Source organism: Daphnia carinata, chromosome 3, assembly GCF_022539665.2.
Source record: "Daphnia carinata strain CSIRO-1 chromosome 3, CSIRO_AGI_Dcar_HiC_V3, whole genome shotgun sequence".
NCBI classification, from domain to species: Eukaryota; Metazoa; Arthropoda; class Branchiopoda; order Diplostraca; family Daphniidae; genus Daphnia; species Daphnia carinata.
In genome coordinates, this window is record NC_081333.1 from 9,278,240 (window position 1) to 9,295,303 (window position 17,064).

General features: G+C 40.3%; 1 protein-coding gene across 1 annotated transcript; it reads left to right on the plus strand.

Moving 5' to 3' along the window:
- The first annotated feature begins 1 nt into the window (after position 1).
- LOC130685521 (potassium voltage-gated channel protein Shaw-like) lies at positions 2-17,013 on the plus strand. Its single transcript, XM_057508829.2, has 13 exons — positions 2-64; positions 125-654; positions 8,381-8,726; positions 8,859-8,906; positions 9,035-9,214; positions 12,420-12,677; positions 12,742-12,879; positions 12,944-13,183; positions 14,272-14,316; positions 14,468-14,608; positions 15,583-15,766; positions 15,836-16,003; positions 16,063-17,013. The coding sequence occupies exons 3-13, from the start codon at positions 8,448-8,450 to the stop codon at positions 16,323-16,325; spliced, it is 1,944 nt and encodes a 647-aa protein (XP_057364812.1). The 5' UTR covers positions 2-64; positions 125-654; positions 8,381-8,447; the 3' UTR covers positions 16,326-17,013.
- Positions 17,014-17,064: the final 51 nt, after the last annotated feature.

The following is a 17,064-nucleotide window of genomic DNA, read 5'->3' on the forward strand; positions in this document are numbered from 1 at the left end:
CCTTGCAGCCACGAGCGTTAATTACTGGCCATCTGTCGAACGAAATCAGCGCCGCATTGTTACGGTAAAAATCCAAGACGGATGAAACGTTATCAATTAGATTTGACGTTCCATTTTGGAATAGGTTGTCCAGCGGAGCGTGTTAATCCTACGTGTAAATTCTCATCGCCGGCAGGTACGCTGTTGGATCTGCAGCTCGGCTGTTGATTGGCATAAAAGTAAATATCCGTTTGGTAAACGAAGCAACAAGCGTCCGCGACTCCCGTTGAGTGGAATGGAGTGCCACCCGTTAGAGGATATGTTGGAGTAGTGCGCGCACGCAGCCGCACTAGCCAAGAAGCGTTTCTCGTTCAGGTTGAGCAATCTCCTACCTCCTCCTTTTCCTATCCTCTTGATCCCCATGCACGACGAGAAGCGCGCTTTAAAAACCCGACAGGGGCAAAATCTCACAGGTCATTCGAGCATCACGCCCCGATGCATGCGGACCATTTTCGCTCTGTCTGCATTGTATCAGTAGTGCGGTTAAATCATCGGATTTCGTGGAAAATCGTGAACTAACACACAGTGCAGCGCAGTTTTCAGGGATTATTTGCATCATTTCCACGAACTTCAAGTCATTCGCACTTCTTTTCTCGCCATGGCGACGGCACTCAGGTAAGATATTCATCACTTTCAAATAATTTCTTTTGGCTAGTGCCAACGTTATTTGATTTTGTGTAAAAAATGGAATCCATCTGTGTTTTTATTCCTGTTGCTGGAATCATATTCCGAGAACTGTCTTTCACCCCACGGCAATGCTTTCAACATCATCTGCGAAATTCTCGTACAAATTCCAAAAAAAAAAAGGAGGGCGGTCTTCTTATTTTTCTTTTTCAAGCCAATAGATATGAAGAGCTGATCAATTTCTTTTGGATTTGACATGGGGATAGGGAATGAAAAGGTTTTCCTCTCGTTAGGAATGCATACAAAGATTGATATGAAAAAGGGCCAGCCATAAAAGCAATCGATTATACTGGCCGTGGGATCTAGTCGACATGAAGAAATCAGATCAAATCGGGTCAATACGCTGTTTTTCTACTCAAGTTATTGGTCTCTTCATCTTTTTAAATTAGAAATAATCTCGTTTTTTGTCAAAACTAGAAACTTTCGCTATGCTGGTTGAACTAATTAAAATGGCTTACGTCAAACTGGGAATGCAAAAGGAGGTGGGTCGCTGATCGGAAGACAGATGAAGGTGGGGTAAGCAAAAAAAGAGACAAGGTAAAAATATTCGTAATGGAAATGGAAGCAAAAAAAAAAAAAAAGAAAATGACGGTGAGAGAATGCTACGTCACAGACACAAAAAAAAAAAGGGTTAAACGAACTTTCTGGAGGCGATCTATTTGGTCGGAAGAACACGCCGAATGTGACTGGGGACTCTCAAATTGAATAAAAGGATTATTTCATCCGAAAAAAAGAAATCGAGGAAAAAAAAATCGTAATGTAGAAAAGTGCGTTCATCCAAGAGCGAACAAAACTAGACAAACGAATAAAAGAAAAAGACACGATCGATTGGATCAAATAGTCCGTTGTTTCTACAAAAGAGGGAATGGAAAAATTTTTGTTGTGGAAAATCTCTTGTGGCCATCGATAAAGCGGCTGACAGCGGCGAAAAGATTGCGGACAAGATCTTTTCTTCCGTCAATCGGAAGAAAAACAATCCAAAACAAGAGTATAATTTTTGCTCCAATCGTTTCGCTTCCATTCATTTGATGCAATCCAATCTTGGGGAGACGATAGTCTTTGCTAACCAAGGCACTATGCTGGAATAAGATGAACAACCCCCCCACACACAAAAAGTGCAGTGCTATATTATCCCGGTCCAGCCGCCGCTTGACGCAGTGCTTCACACGATCTTTTGATCTGATAGACGCTTCGTTGCTACGCTTTCCTGTGTTTTAATGGTCCGAACGAGAGATCCGCTTTTCTCTTGTTAAATGTCGTGTTAGGATTGTTTGGCTTAAACGCCCCTTAACGCCTTTTCATTTTTGTTCTTTGTGTAATTTCGATCTATTGCAGTGATCACACGAAAGTTCTCTTAAAGGAATTATGGTGGATGATTTCTACTGTTAAAAACGAGTGAATCTTACAAATAATGCGTGCAACTAAACGTTCCTCATTCTATTTTAACATCTACATATTTTTCTGTTGAAAATCAAAAGATATACATTTTTTATCCCCCCCTTCCTTTTCTTGCTTATCTCATCCGTCTTCTTGTCCCCTGTTCGGCATGTCTTGTAAGCATTTCCTTAAGCTGACCAGCGCACCAGCTTCGTTAACAGTCGCGTCATGTTTAGGCCAGCTAAAGTATCGCACAGAAAGGTTGGCATCTTTTAAATTAAAAAAAAAAGGGGAAATGCAAAAGAAAGTGGATGAGACAAACGCGACAGAAACGAACGAAATGTAGCATGCACGACTCTTGTGAGATTAACATTTTTCATATTTGCCAAGCTTGATATACGCGAGATTTTTGCTGGAACACGTAACAATAACGTTGTAAGGTATTCCAGAATAAACGGGGGGATTCTTCTCTGCAACAGACGTCGAACAGAAAAATAATCCTAGCATGTAAACGCTCGTCTAGGCGGCTAAACGAAAGGATTGTAACATGTTTTCATAAGTGAAGAAGAAGCAACGTATGCGTGCCTTACTCTTTTAATATTTTCCTGGAGATGAATACCCAGCTGCTCTCTCTTAAACTTTAAAAAATAAAAAAAAGTGGAATAACAACGTATGGCATTGTGTGGTGATCTTTGAAGGATCGTCTATCCGGTTGTCATGGATTTTTTCCCTATATCTTTTACTTTCCACCAAAGAATGTGCCTTTTTCTATATTAAAATTTTATCTTCTTATTTCCAACTATTTTTTTACGCAAACGCATCCCATTTAGTGGAAGCCAAGTTTTAAAAAAATGTATATATATTTATGTAAACGGAATTTGATCCGGATGGTCCCATCCTCGAACTAGTTCCGGACAGAGAGAACTCTCTACGACACGAGGCACATATGGCACAGGAAAAGAAAAGACAGCAAAATGTTGAATCGGTGACAAGGATAGAATATGCTGTCCAAAACAGCCGACCGGAATATCCAGCGTGAAGGATAAAAGGAAAAAGTTGGTAACCGTGAAGAAATGGGGAGATTATGGAGTGCGGGAAAACTGTAACGTGTCCACCATATCCGGCAAGGTCCCTATTTCTCTTTCTTGTGGTGTGCATATATATTTTTATTCGATTCAAAGCCCTTTTTTTTTCTTTTTCTGTTTTGCTGGGATTTGTTTCCGCTTAGACGAGGACGTTTTTCGACGCCAAGATTTCAGGCGAGGGGAAAAAGTTTTTTTTTATCCCAGTCTTTACCTTTTACTGACGCTCGGCTGGCGACCAACTTGTCGAAGTGAAAGAGTGAGTGACAGGACTATTAAGCTGGGCTTGAAGAAAAGAAATGGTTTTTCTAGAAATATACAGTATATTCTTTTTTTGTGTATTGATTGTAAAGTTTTCGCATAACTGTAACTCTGTGACGGGGAAAGTGATTGAACTTCCGCAAAATTCGCATTTTTCTTGTAGCAATCAACAAACGCTAGGCTTTTATTTATGAGCCGACATTGAGTCATCGCGATAATGGGCAAGTGCAGAAAGTGTCACAGACACGTATCGTTTTTTCCTTCTCTATTTTTGATCTTTTTCTCGTTATATGCCGAGCCCATGCGCCTATTATTTCCTTTGATGTGGTTCGCTAACGTCTAGACGTGCCGACTTGTAACAGATCATCAAGTCGCCTCGTCCTTGTCATCGCCTGACTGCATGGACAGTCATCGTTTCGCATTAACCTTCCGCATGCAAAGCGAGAAATCTTTTTGAAAACAAACAGCAAAAAGGAAAGGATAACTCTTATTCTTTTTGATAGGTGGTCGGGTACATTTTGATTACATACAATATATAGACGCTTATCTAAAATGAAAGCCACTCAGCAGTTGAACGTGTACAAGCCCTAACAATATAGAGAATTATTCTTCCATTTTTTTGTTCCTGGCCCCCTGTATATTTACACATTCCGTGGCGTGTCGGGCCACACCCTGTTCTATAATTCGACCTCTACAGGACCGAAAATGGATCGGTCGAGCTGAGCGGGAATTGTGGACATAAGCCGATGATGATGAATCGTCGTCTTGCTGAATCCTAACGATAAGGACCCTCCTTTTTTTCTCCCAGCAAAAGAGAGAGCACAGAGTACAACCAATCGTGAGAAAAGATCAAGAAATAACGTAGGTCCTTATGAACGTGCATAGCCCAGCATTTGCCTTCAGGTCGAGTGTGATTCTCTCGAATTACTATTTAATTCTGCGTTTTACTTTTGCTTCAATTCTTGTGGAATTAAATAAGCTAAGTAGCGTTGTATCAGTGAAACCAAGCGCAGCAAATGCATAATTTTGAAATTCATTTGTAGTTCACTTCCAGACCCGTTTGGTTTCAGCTATAAAAGACAAATCAACGATAGAAATGTTTTTACAGCAGCTCTGCCATCGCTTTATTTATGCCGTTCGACAATACAAAAGCCTCCTTGGAGGAGTATAAATATTCAAATGGGTATATGAGCAGAAAAAAAAAATATGAATGTGTTTTGTTTGTTTTAGGATGGAATAGTACAGCATTATAGAAGCTTTTGTGTGTACAGTTGCGTGTGTGAATCAAACGAGCTGCAATTCACAGTTTTGTTGATATGGCCCCGCCAGCAGCAAGGGGAGTGCCAATTTTATGCTTCGTTTTCCAAATTGATTGACACAATCCGATAGATATGATGGGTTTCGTAGAAAAAAAAAGGGATAGGGTAAAGAATAGGTATCCAGAAAACGCCCCTATTTTTCATTTGCATTTTCATTGAATAAATTCCACAGTTCTATACTAAAAAACTCGTCTTCCAAGAGAAGCGGAACGACAGAAGCGAGTGGGTGGAATGATACTTGATGAAAAAGCAAAAAATAGATTGAAACCTATCCTTTGCTGTTCCTATAAATAACTTGAATGTGTCGAACGATCTTGAACTCTCTTTTTTTTTCTGTCCTTTCCCCCATTCAACGTGGACGCTTCCGGCGGTTCCGTCCCTATTTTAAAGGCTTTAGAGTCTCCAGCCTAGGCCATGTGTAACCGAAAAGAGGGACTAGCCAGCCAGAAACTAATTGGGAATGACGGTGCGTGACCGACGCTTGTTATTTATAAGGGCATGGAACTTTTGTACAGATAGTACTTCGTTATTGGAACTTATTACATCGTCAACTCTCTTCGTCGATTGGATATGGCCAGCGAGAAACGGATGGCTAAGACTTTCTCCTGCCCACTATGATTTTCGTGATAATTATTCCGCCCAGCGTAGCCTTCATTTTTCCAGTTGTCATCGAATGTAACCCGCACACAGTCCGCTTTTCTAATCAAGAATGATATGCTGTTCCAATCGTTTTATTTACCTATTACCACTATCTTCGTTATTTTTAATGCCTTCAGATACGGCAATTAAAACGCGAACTAAATGGTGAATAATGATCTGTAACCTAACACAGTAAAAGATCTATAGTATTAGGAATGGCAAATGAGGCCATGGAGACTGAGGTTTCATCATTCCGTATCATTTGTTTTGTTTTAAGGAATCGTAAACCCAATCACTAACAGAACACTTTGCACGAACATAACCCGCAAGCGAAACACGGATATAACCATTAGAAACGACGCGCATAATCTTGTTTTTACTGGAACACTGTATAAAAACTATGCAGGTTCCATTAACACGTACGAGGAAATGGTAGTTTTCTCTCGCTATGCCAACTACCAAAAAGAAAAACTGGCAAACAAATTCCATTGGGAAATGCTGACGGATGCAAGTGTACCTCAAGTAGATATCTACGACCTGCCATGATCAAGTGCTTTCCAATGGAAATAGATCGCCATCATGTACCGTTGGGATATAGCCAGCTAACATCTAAAAAAAAAGCCATCCCTTCACTTTAAGTTGAAAGAACAGCTCCAGAATCTTAAAGATCGTCAGAAAACGAGGAGGTTAGTCGATCTTTCCTAGTCAAAAGATGGACCCGCATTTCAAAGAGAGTCCCTGGAACACCGCGTAGAAGTTCAGTTACCATGGCTAGTAGTATAATCGTTACTTACAATTCAAATTTGAATGTTTTCCCGCGAAATTCGCTTAATATTTTCTGAGTACTTTTGCGCTGTGTAAAGTCCGACCAAACGCGTCAGGAAACTCTTATCCTCTTAGGTTCAGCACAAAAAGAAGTGTGCAACAAAACAAGGTCTCAATGACAGAATGAAAAGTAAACTCTATATTGGTGGAAGTGGCGTATGTGTCCATAGTGTATAAGATTTTATGTTATTAAGCGGAAAAGGACGTTTTTAGGTGGGACGCAGAAAAAGAAATCAGGCAAAGAGACGATGCTGTATATCTTCCTGTTTGCTTTTAGCCCCGGAGTGCCCTTATTGATTTCAAACGAAACTCCATAGACGCGAAAGTCCATTTTCCCTTCCATTTTCCCTCCATTCCATAAAGAACCAATTGTCAATTTCGTCGGGTTTGAATATTACATTGGCATGTATAATGGCGAAGAGAGCCATATCCACCGTGAAACTATTTTGCTTCATATCGAATTTTCTACGGAGGCGTAATGAAGGTCTCGTCGTGGGTCGACGGAAGTGTGGAAACAAGTTGGAGCTTTTCCGCCTAGTGTCACGAAGAGATGTCAGCATTGTGGAATAACTTATGAGAACTAAAAGCTTTTTCCACTTCCCCCATTTTGTTTAAAGATTTGTTGATAATGTCGCATTGCGAAGGAAATGCAGTTTTCACGACAACAATAATAATTCGATGATATATAATCATATAAAATTTGATGTTCTTGAGAATTATTTTTCAACAGTTATCGTATGCACCATTTGAGCGTATACTTACTATGTTAATAGGCGTTTCATTATGCGCATTCGTTTTCGAAGAAAATAATAATAATTCAAGTCTTTATTTTCTGGACACAAAATGTCTTTCTTCTTTCTTGTTGGAAACGATCTTCCTCAGTTAAACGACAAAAAAAGTTGTCGCTCCCATCTCCTTTTGCAGAATATTCCGTTGGGGTTCGGCTGGAACACAACAAAATTCAATATTAGCACAGGACAATAACCGGAAAGCAAACAGCCGCAGGAAACTGTGCGTTGTTATTAACAGCGCAGACTGCAACTATACTTTCTACACAACACGCAACTCTGTTTCGCGTTCATTTGTGATTACCTCAGGCAAAACCGGATGTTCCGGTTTTACCGTATCATCGTTTAAACGTAGAGCTAAACGGATATTAGTGGGACAACGTAATCATTGCTAGTCGAATTCTCGTTATAGCCAGCAAACGTGGCTGGAGGCAAAACTAGGATAATTTAGATTTTCTTTAACACTTTATCATGTTGAAACGCTTTGAACGCGATTCTGACACAAGTTGCCCGTACCTAAACGTGTAATCAACGGTTTCTTTTCCACTTTGAAGAGCCTCTCGAAAACGATGACCTACTTAAATGTTTTTCCAGCCTGTTATTTCTGATATTATTTTTGTTATAAGCTTTTGATGTTGATAATGTCAGCCGACTGCCTTCTCTAGTTGGCCTCCCCCTCAGATCCCGACCAAGTTGTGTGCACGGCCCTGTATCTAGAATAAAAACAAGGGCGTGACGGTCTTCTAAACATTAAGCGGATGAAATATTCAGACGGTTAAGTAGCAGCAAAAGAGCAATAGAAACTGGATGAAACCGGCCAACGTTCATCCTCTTTTGTTCATGTTGTATTTGTAATACGAGTTTCATTTCCTAGTCGGATATTCCTAAGAAAAGTTAGACTGTTCATAAGGCACACTGGCTTTCCAGTTAAAGAATTAAATATAGAAAATACCGTTGGTTTATTTCCATGGTTTGTATCGGCCAGGTTCACTTCGTACATAACTTTGCCAAATTCAATGGCATTTTCTTCCATTTTCTAAGCCATTGAAATACATGTTAGACTATATGTGTACATCCAAAAGTTTGCTGTTTTACTGATCTATCCAATCTCCATGTTGATCCGATTAGTCGTCAAGAAATGTCTTGATGTAATGGCCGGATAGTCTGCCATAATAAATCCAGGGCCAACTAGTTCCCCCTCTGACCTTTGAGAAAGATTTCAATTCACTAATGTAGACGAAAGCGTATTGATCTGATTCTCAAGGTTCTCTCATCATTAGGCAAATGTAATTTACGTAATAGTTTTATGACATGAGTACGTAGCCATTGTAAGTGAAAAAAAAAAATAATTACCCTGTTAATCAAGGTATCTATGGTGCTGATGAAATCAGGCGGCTGGCAATCGAGCTTGCAGCGATAATATTTAACAAAAGATGGACGGCGAGAACCGCATCATTCTGAACGTGGGCGGTTTCCGTTTCGAGACGTACCGCACAACGCTCAAAAAGATCCCGGCCACGAGATTGTCGAGGCTGACGGAAGCCCTGGCCAACTACGATCCCGTTCTCAACGAATACTTCTTCGACCGACACCCAGGAGTCTTTGCCCAAATCCTCAATTACTACCGCACCGGCAAACTGCACTACCCGACCAACGTCTGCGGTCCGCTCTTCGAGGAAGAGCTCGAATTCTGGGGCCTTGACGCCAATCAGGTGAAAATTCAATCGCTATTCACCAACGTTCTATTGATACTCTTTAGATCGAAAAAGAAATCGATAGTTTAACCTAAAAATAACAAGAGGGCATTTGTTTATCGTTGTTTCATGTTGAAAATCAACAAACAGGTGGAGCCATGCTGTTGGATGACGTATACAGTTCACCGAGACACCCAGGTATATTTTCCTTAAGTTTTGTTTATTTTGCATGTTATTGAAGACATCGTGTTTGTTTTACATTATGTCTACGATCTACATCGCTTAATTCCCGTAAATAAATCGATACTGTTTGACTGCTGTTGCAGACGACATTAGCCATTTTGGACAAGTTGGATATCGAGACGGACAAGCCAAGTCAAGAAGAAGTTGCTCGTAGATTCGGCTACGAGGAGGCGTATCACAAAGGCCGTCTGAACTGGTGGCAAAAGACGAAACCCAAGATCTGGTCTCTCTTCGACGAGCCTTACTCTTCCAATTCCGCCAAGGTTAGTAATAGAAAGATATTTCCTAGTCTTCTTGTGTGGCTTTATCAAATGCTAGCAAACGTCAAGCGAGTTTTGGTTTTATTTGCAGTCAGTTGCAAAGCAAACCTATCAAAGTTAGTCAAACAACCCCCCCAAAATGAGTTTTGATTAGTTTCGTCCAATCAGCTGATCGTTGATTATCTTTCCTCAATTTCTTTTGTGTACCCCACAAAACGAATTTGCTCAATTATTTCTCTCGAGGGGAAAACGTATAACCAACGTCACGAGTTTATAGTATCCATATACCCTACAGGCGTGCAGGGTAATAAGAATTAGCTTTCTGTCAAGGGTACTAACTCGAATGGCAATAAATCTAAATTTGATGTAGATTTTCGTCGAAATGTAGCAGGAAGTTGTATTGAATCACTGACACTGTCTCTAGGAGACATGCTCCTAATGTTTTTCTTTACTTGTGGTTGATTAAGTTCCGTGTCTGAGACCGAGCTGTAAATTGGCTGTCTGTCATTTTGGCAATGATGCGCATGGGGCTTCAGTATCTGGCAGCTCAGAATTGATTAAAACACTTTCCGTTTCGGGAGAAAGATGGAAGTTGAGACACGCTGTGACACAAAGACTTTTCAAAACTTATATTTCAAATGAAAATTGAGAATACCTGTTGTCGTTGTTGTATGTCGTCTTCGCTTTTCATTCTGATCACCTCCTGCGTTCCATCGGAGTAAAGGTGAACGGAAGCCACGTAAATAGATTGAACAATGAAACAGCATTAAAGTGGCAACATCAAAGACTTTCTATAAAAGGAAGCGTGACACAGCCAAGACTATAAATCTGAAATAAAAAGACTGACGAAAATGTGTAGATCAATGCATGCCAAACAACGAGAGAACGAAGCAGCTACAATATAATTTTTGAAACAAAAAAGAAGTCTATCGAAGGGATACTTAATCTTTATTGCGCTCAAGATGAATAGAAAGTAACTGAACGAAGTTTGAGTGTTTTAAAACTCTTACAAGTTGTAACGAGAAACTTTCAGTTCCTTAATATCCCAGGCATCTTTTCTCTTTCACGCCGCTGCGTTTCTCTCCGCCTCATCCATCAGCCCCGTTTTTCTACGATAATAAGTTAGATATAGCTCAGAGCGATACTGCCGATCAAGAGGATAAAAAAAAATTCTTTTTAATACGCTTTATACATTTTAAAATATATCCATCAGTGCCACAGCCCTTTGTCTGTATGATTTGCTAGTGGAAGGATTTGACATCGTAGTGTCAATGTGGTCAAGTTTTAAAAAAAGAAGAGATGGGCCGGATGCGCTTTCATTACTCGAGTGCCATCTAAGTGGGATGGATTGAATACAGCGATCGGGTAAAAGAGAAATCCCCATAGACATTTTTCTGGTATTTATATATAATTCAGTTCTTAACTTCCCAAGAATTCAACAAAAAACAAAACAAAACAAAAGAAACAAAACAAATAAATATAGAGTGCGTGTATGGATCTGGGGACTTCCATCACATTTCTTTGTTCCGCACATGGCGATAGTTTGAATTCTTTCTCAAAGTTCCATTGCATCAACAGCACTTAGTAGATGTGTCTTTATCATATAGACATGTGATATAAAAAAAAAAAAAAAATAAAATAAAATATTGGTTTTTTGATATCATCTTCTGCGGCATGACCCATCAGTTTGCTGGTAGATCTTTCCCTTTGGATATGTGTCTATACCGCGAGTGTTATTGATCCAAGCGTCGATACCATGGTGCTTTACATAACATAAATATGTAGAGAGCCATGCAGAGACGTAGATGAAACAAAAGACACACACGTAAAAGAGGCTCGTTCCCCCCTTTTTTCAAAACTCCCATTCGGACATGAGGCCCAACATTCCAGGAAAAAGAACAAAATAATCAGAGATGCAAAAAAAAAAAAAAAAAAAAATATGGCCCTGGTGTGCTGCGCCCCGTGTTCAATCTGATGCAGCTTATTTACTATGTGCTATTGTATTATACGATATTGAACACGTGAACAGTTTCCCCATTTTTTTCATGTTGTATATTGGGCTGGTTGGTTCTATATAATATCGCGCAAGCTTATTTCAATCGTTATTCGTCTAGGCAATGTAATCAATAAGAGATTTAACGATATAAGAGAATTGATTCATAAAGCTTGCTGGGTTGTGTATCTGAATCTGAGTCGATGGTGGGAATATTTCGGGAAGGTGACACCCGCTCGAAAACTTACGAGTTCCTGTGTGATGATGAATCACTGTCTACGTGCTCACGAATCCATGATACAACTTGTTGGGCTTGTTTATTTTTCAATTCCCACGTTAAGAAAAATTTAATGCTTTGAAACCATTTTACTCTATCCTATTGGTATTATGTAATTGAATTCTGAATTTCTGCCATGACTGTATGACGATAACAATAAGAAAAAAAACATCTAAATAGAAATTCCGTTTAGGCAAAGCGCCGAATTGAATGCAGAAGATTGGATCGCTCCCAACGATATGTAAGAAAAAAGGAATGTAAGAATGGCTGGGGGATCGATGATCCATTAGGATTTCTATTGTTGTATCACAGCCAGCTTGGTGTTAGACAGCCAATCTTCGCCGCTAACATTCGTAAAAAGTCAGAAACACACACGTACAAAGAAAGACTTACTGGAATCGTCTCCTGTTTGCATGCGATTTTTGATCACAAGACGATCGTTGGCAGTCGGTTGATTCATTTGTACGCAACAGTATCATCCTTTAGCCTTTCTCACTTTGTTCATACCGCCGTCATCGGTCTATTAATAAGTCAGTAAAAATTAAGCTAGACGTCCCCCGACCACAGTAATTGGAGAAAAAAAAGGATCAAAAGGAAGAAACCATTAAAGAGGAAGGAATTTCAAAGATTTTTGCAATGTGCTATTTTCTATGTTGGTTTTAGCTGCCTCCGATCGTTACAGAAATCGAAACAATTATTACCGTCGTTGCTCTCTTATACGATGTGTCCCCATCTTCCCTTTTCCCTTTGAATTATGCAAGCAAAAGGTTATTATTTTCTTTTAGATTTATGTTTTTGATGGCTTCAGATCATTGGGGCTATGATTATCGACCTTAATACGTAAATCTTCTCCTTTTTTTACGATCATTTGAAAAATAGATTAACTATATTTATTCAAAGTCATATATAAAATTGATGTATGTTTTTTTTCTCTATAGATCGTTGGCTTGGTGTCGGTATTCTTCATTTGCGTTTCGATCCTGTCGTTTTGCCTGAAGACACATCCTAATTTGCGAGTGCCCGTCATCCGGAACGTCACAATCGATTGGTCGAGATCTGCGCTTTCGTCGCCAGTGCTCGACATTTACCACCGCTTTAGAAATCAGTATCCAACACGTCATAGTAACTGGACGACCAGTTGGACCCTGGACAAGACTCGCACCGAACCACATCAAGCCTTCTTCTTCGTCGAGCTGGTTTGTTTTTGCTTTCAATTCAACACCGTCTCGTTAAATTGATTGGATTGAAATCATATTACAGATGTGCAATGTCTGGTTCACTCTGGAATTCACCGTCCGTTTTGTCGTGTGCCCCAACAAATGTATCTTTGCCCGGTCGCTCGTTAATATTATCGACTTGGTGGCTACCCTCTCATTTTACACAGACATTCTCTTACAGGTCAGTGGTACGCATATTGTGCGAAATTCCTAATGAAACCTTACGTCCTGGAAATTGTGAATAGGAGCTGGCCCATCACGTAGATAATGCCGATATATTGGAATTCTTCTCCATCATTCGAATCTTGCGTCTGTTCAAACTGACCCGCCACTCGCCCGGCCTGAAAATTCTTGTCCACACGTTCAAAGCTTCGGCCAAAGAGTTGGCCTTGCTCGTCTTCTTCCTCGTCCTGGGCATTGTCGTCTTCGCCAGTTTAGTCTATTACGCCGAGAGGCTCCAGGCCAATCCCGACAACAACTTTAAGGTAAAAAAAAATAAAAAATGTTATTATTTGAATTTTTTCTGAAAGCTCGTATATCATCGAAGGGGCGAGGTCGTAATAATGCACGTAATATTCCGATAAAATTGCAATCATGTAAGCAATAATGTTGGACGACATCCGCCTCCGAATGAGAAACTGTCGGTGTAGGCGTGGGAGGGTTCGAGAATCGTTCGCTTACATCTTTCTCATATCCCCCCATCGTATGAACACACTCGTAAGCGCAATCACGAATAATGATTAGAGTAGCGGATGTCAGAGCGATGACTATTAATACGCACGCCCCGATGACCGTTTCTTCTCCCCGCCCATTTCAAGAGAGGCAAAAGTTCGCTCGCCGGAAATTTGGTTGGCAACATCCCCCCTAAGGCTATCTCGAGAGCGTGCGTTAGTGTCAGATAATTATCGAGCTTCCTCTTTCAATGCAAACTACATTTCATCTCCCCGTCTGGAGGTTTTTGTTTATTTACGTAATTGTCTTATTTTAATTGAGTAGAGTTGGAGAGACATAACAAGTGCTAGAAAGCGATGGTTTAATGCAATCACAGAATGAGTAGAAGACAATAGTGTGTCGTGAGGGGTTAGAAAAAAAGGGCCTAATAGGGGAATAAATAATAAGGAGATTTGAGTGACAAAACTATTACTGCGATGTGGCCGTAGAGAATGGGTTGCGCTATTTCAATCCCTTTTTTCAATGTTGACGTAAATTCAGACAAGTTGACGCTAAATAACAACAACAGCAGTCAGCGCCAGCAATAGAAACAAAAACGATAAATTATTATCGCCCCAACTGCAGACGACTGTTTAGATCTATGTCTCTCAAAGTTAAAGTAATTGCAGTGGCAAATAGAATAAGACGTCAGTTCGTCTTCTAATGTTTATCTTGGCAATGCAATCCGAAATCCATCAGTTCCACATGTCGTTCACGGTCTTGCGTTTCAATCACGATGACTGCGGGCTATTTCTGTAACTGTTCTGTAAGGGCATACGGGTTGATTGTTTTCATTTTTATCTCTACAACATTGTTCACTTGGCGATCCGTGTTTACTACTGTTTCATTTGATGGAGAGCAGAGTATACCAGAAGGTCTCTGGTGGGCCATCGTCACCATGACGACGGTACGTTATTGTTCTCTTTTTTTTTTCTTTTTTATATTAATTAATTTTCAATGACATTCCGCTGACCAGCCATTTTATATGATGCATCAATCTGTGGCTCCCAATATCTCATTGGTTATACAATGAAACATTATTTGTTTAAATTATTTAGGTGGGTTATGGAGATATGGCGCCCAAGACGTATGTCGGAATGTTTGTCGGAGCGCTATGCGCCCTGGCCGGCGTGCTTACGATCGCTTTGCCCGTCCCTGTCATCGTCTCCAATTTCTCCATGTTCTACAGCCACACTCAGGTAAATTCCGAGGGAAATTCAAATATTTTTTTCTAGTTTTTCCTTGAACTGCGTGTTTCTTTGACTGAGAAGTTGAAGAGTTGTAAGTTTTCCGTTTAACAGAAGTTTCAGTTATGCACTAGGCGTGAAAGCAAATACCTTAACTTGGGGAATCCTTTTCGTTTTTTTGCGTCTTGTATCGTTCGTTTGATCAGTTTTATCAAACAAGAAATTCAAAAGTCACAAACTTTTTCTTTCTTTCTGTTGCTCCGTGATCATTGACTAAACTTTTCAATCATCACGGATATCGGAAAGAAAGGCCAAGTCAGTAACAAAATCCGACAGTTGCAAAGGCGTATGATTTTCTTTACAACGTGAAAAAATGCATTTGATTTAATTCTCCATGCAAAAAGTGAAGCAAACGAGCAAAGTTAGACTCGTCATTTTCTGAAAAGATGAACAATTTCAGAGTGACTGGAATCTTACGGACTTTGGAAGCAAAAAAGGGAAGGAGGCAACCCAGATATAGTAGATGACATATGTTCTATTCTATCTTTGCCCCCATGTTTTCTCGTATACAATAATGTATGGACATACAAATACAACAAAAGAAGCCTAGCAGCAATGGCTTCTCCATTGTATTTATTTGTCCGTGCAATGAACGTCGGCGTGGTCGAGAAAAGGGACTCGCTAGAACTTTCACGGGGTAAACATCGTGTATTGTACAGTCTTCTCTTGGCTGAATGATGAGCCAACTCAAAACGGGTGTGGAATGGAAAGGAATCGTCGGAAAAAAATAGAAATGTATATACAATGAACTTTACTGCGTGTACTAAGATCTCGTTAAGTCGTTTTTTGTATATTTACAGTTCAAAATGTGCACTGGGTGGTAACAACAAAAAGGGGAGGAAAAATAGATACGTCTTTTCTTAACTCTCGCTTTTAAAAAAAAAATTATTTCATTTTATTGAAGAATAATTCAAATGTATACACAGGCGCGATCCAAGTTGCCGAAAAAAAGGCGATGCGTCTTGCCTGTGGAGCAGATCCGGCGGAAGCAACAACACAATCGAAACGAAGGCGGTAATGGTGGCGGCCTCCAGCGACGGATGAACGCCTTCAAGCACAATCCTCCTGCCATGTTGCTTAAAGATGCTATGGCTGTCACATTTGGCGCAGGTATTTATAAACTTCCTGCTATTATTAATAATTAAAATGATGAATAATTAGATTCTTCTTGTCATACAGCGGGCGCTTGTAATAACGTGAGCGTCGTCTCGATGGCAACCGGCGCACCGGTGGTTAATAAGATGCCGGGCTGCCCAAATTCCGTGGCTTCGATACAACCAACACTGCCGGGCCGGCCATCAGCCGCATTCGATTTTACCGCCCTCGGACTGATGGCCAAAATTATCGGTACATCAAGTCTAACAAAACATTAAAAAAAATTATTCATTAATTTCTGTTGTGTAAAGAATCCCCACCATTGGTGACTCTGCAAGTGGCCAGTAAAAGTCCATCCGCTTCCCTGGCCTGCCTCCAGCCGTTGCAAGATGGCCTGCAGGCGATGGCTCGTCATTCACCACCGTCTCAGGTGCTGATGTCGGACGTTGACGTCGAAGCAAACGATGTCAAAATCAACGGAAATCATCTGGCGGCCGATGCGGTGGAGACGACGTCGATTGAAGCCGGCAAGGACTTGCTGATCGATCAGCTGGCAGCACCCTCCTTGAGCTGAGAGCACTTCACCGTTTTCGAACGCTGCAAGTGCGGTCTCTCTCTTCCTTTTCTTTTCCCCCAAGCTGCCATAGCCGCCACATCAATCGATTAGATTTAATCTATTCGTCGCTGCTGCTGTCCTGTACAATTTTTTCCTCTAGCTTATTTTTATCTTCTCCATCTTTTTCCTTATCTTTTTTTTTTCTAACTCTCTTTTCCTCGTTGACGAATCAGATCTACAATCAAATCTCGGAACAACAAATTCATACAGATGAATTGTGTTGATGTATGATATTTAGATTTTATTTTGTGTTCGCTGTCGGGTTCAACTGTTTCATCTATTTCACTATGACAACTTTACTTTTCTCGAAATGATAAGCAAAACGTTATCTTTTAACTAATAACGCGCACATTCAGCTTTCGACATTTGAATTGCCACTCACAGCATGCGATTTCAGGACGTTTATTACCCATGCAGCAAAGTATAGGCAATTTTACCAAGAACCATGAAATGTAGACAGAAAAGAAATAAGAAAAAAAAACATTTGAATGTCTGATGTAAGGGGTCGCAAATGTCGAGCTGATGAAGCGTGTTGCCAATAAATGCTGAATGTAAATTTGGTCTCCAGCGTTTCAAGCGCTGGCGACACGTAATTCTCCAGAGAGGCTTATATGTGAAATATACTTGCGTCCTGTACATACATCAATACAGTCTATTTTTATTTCCATGCATTTACAATTTAGATTGAACTCTTGTT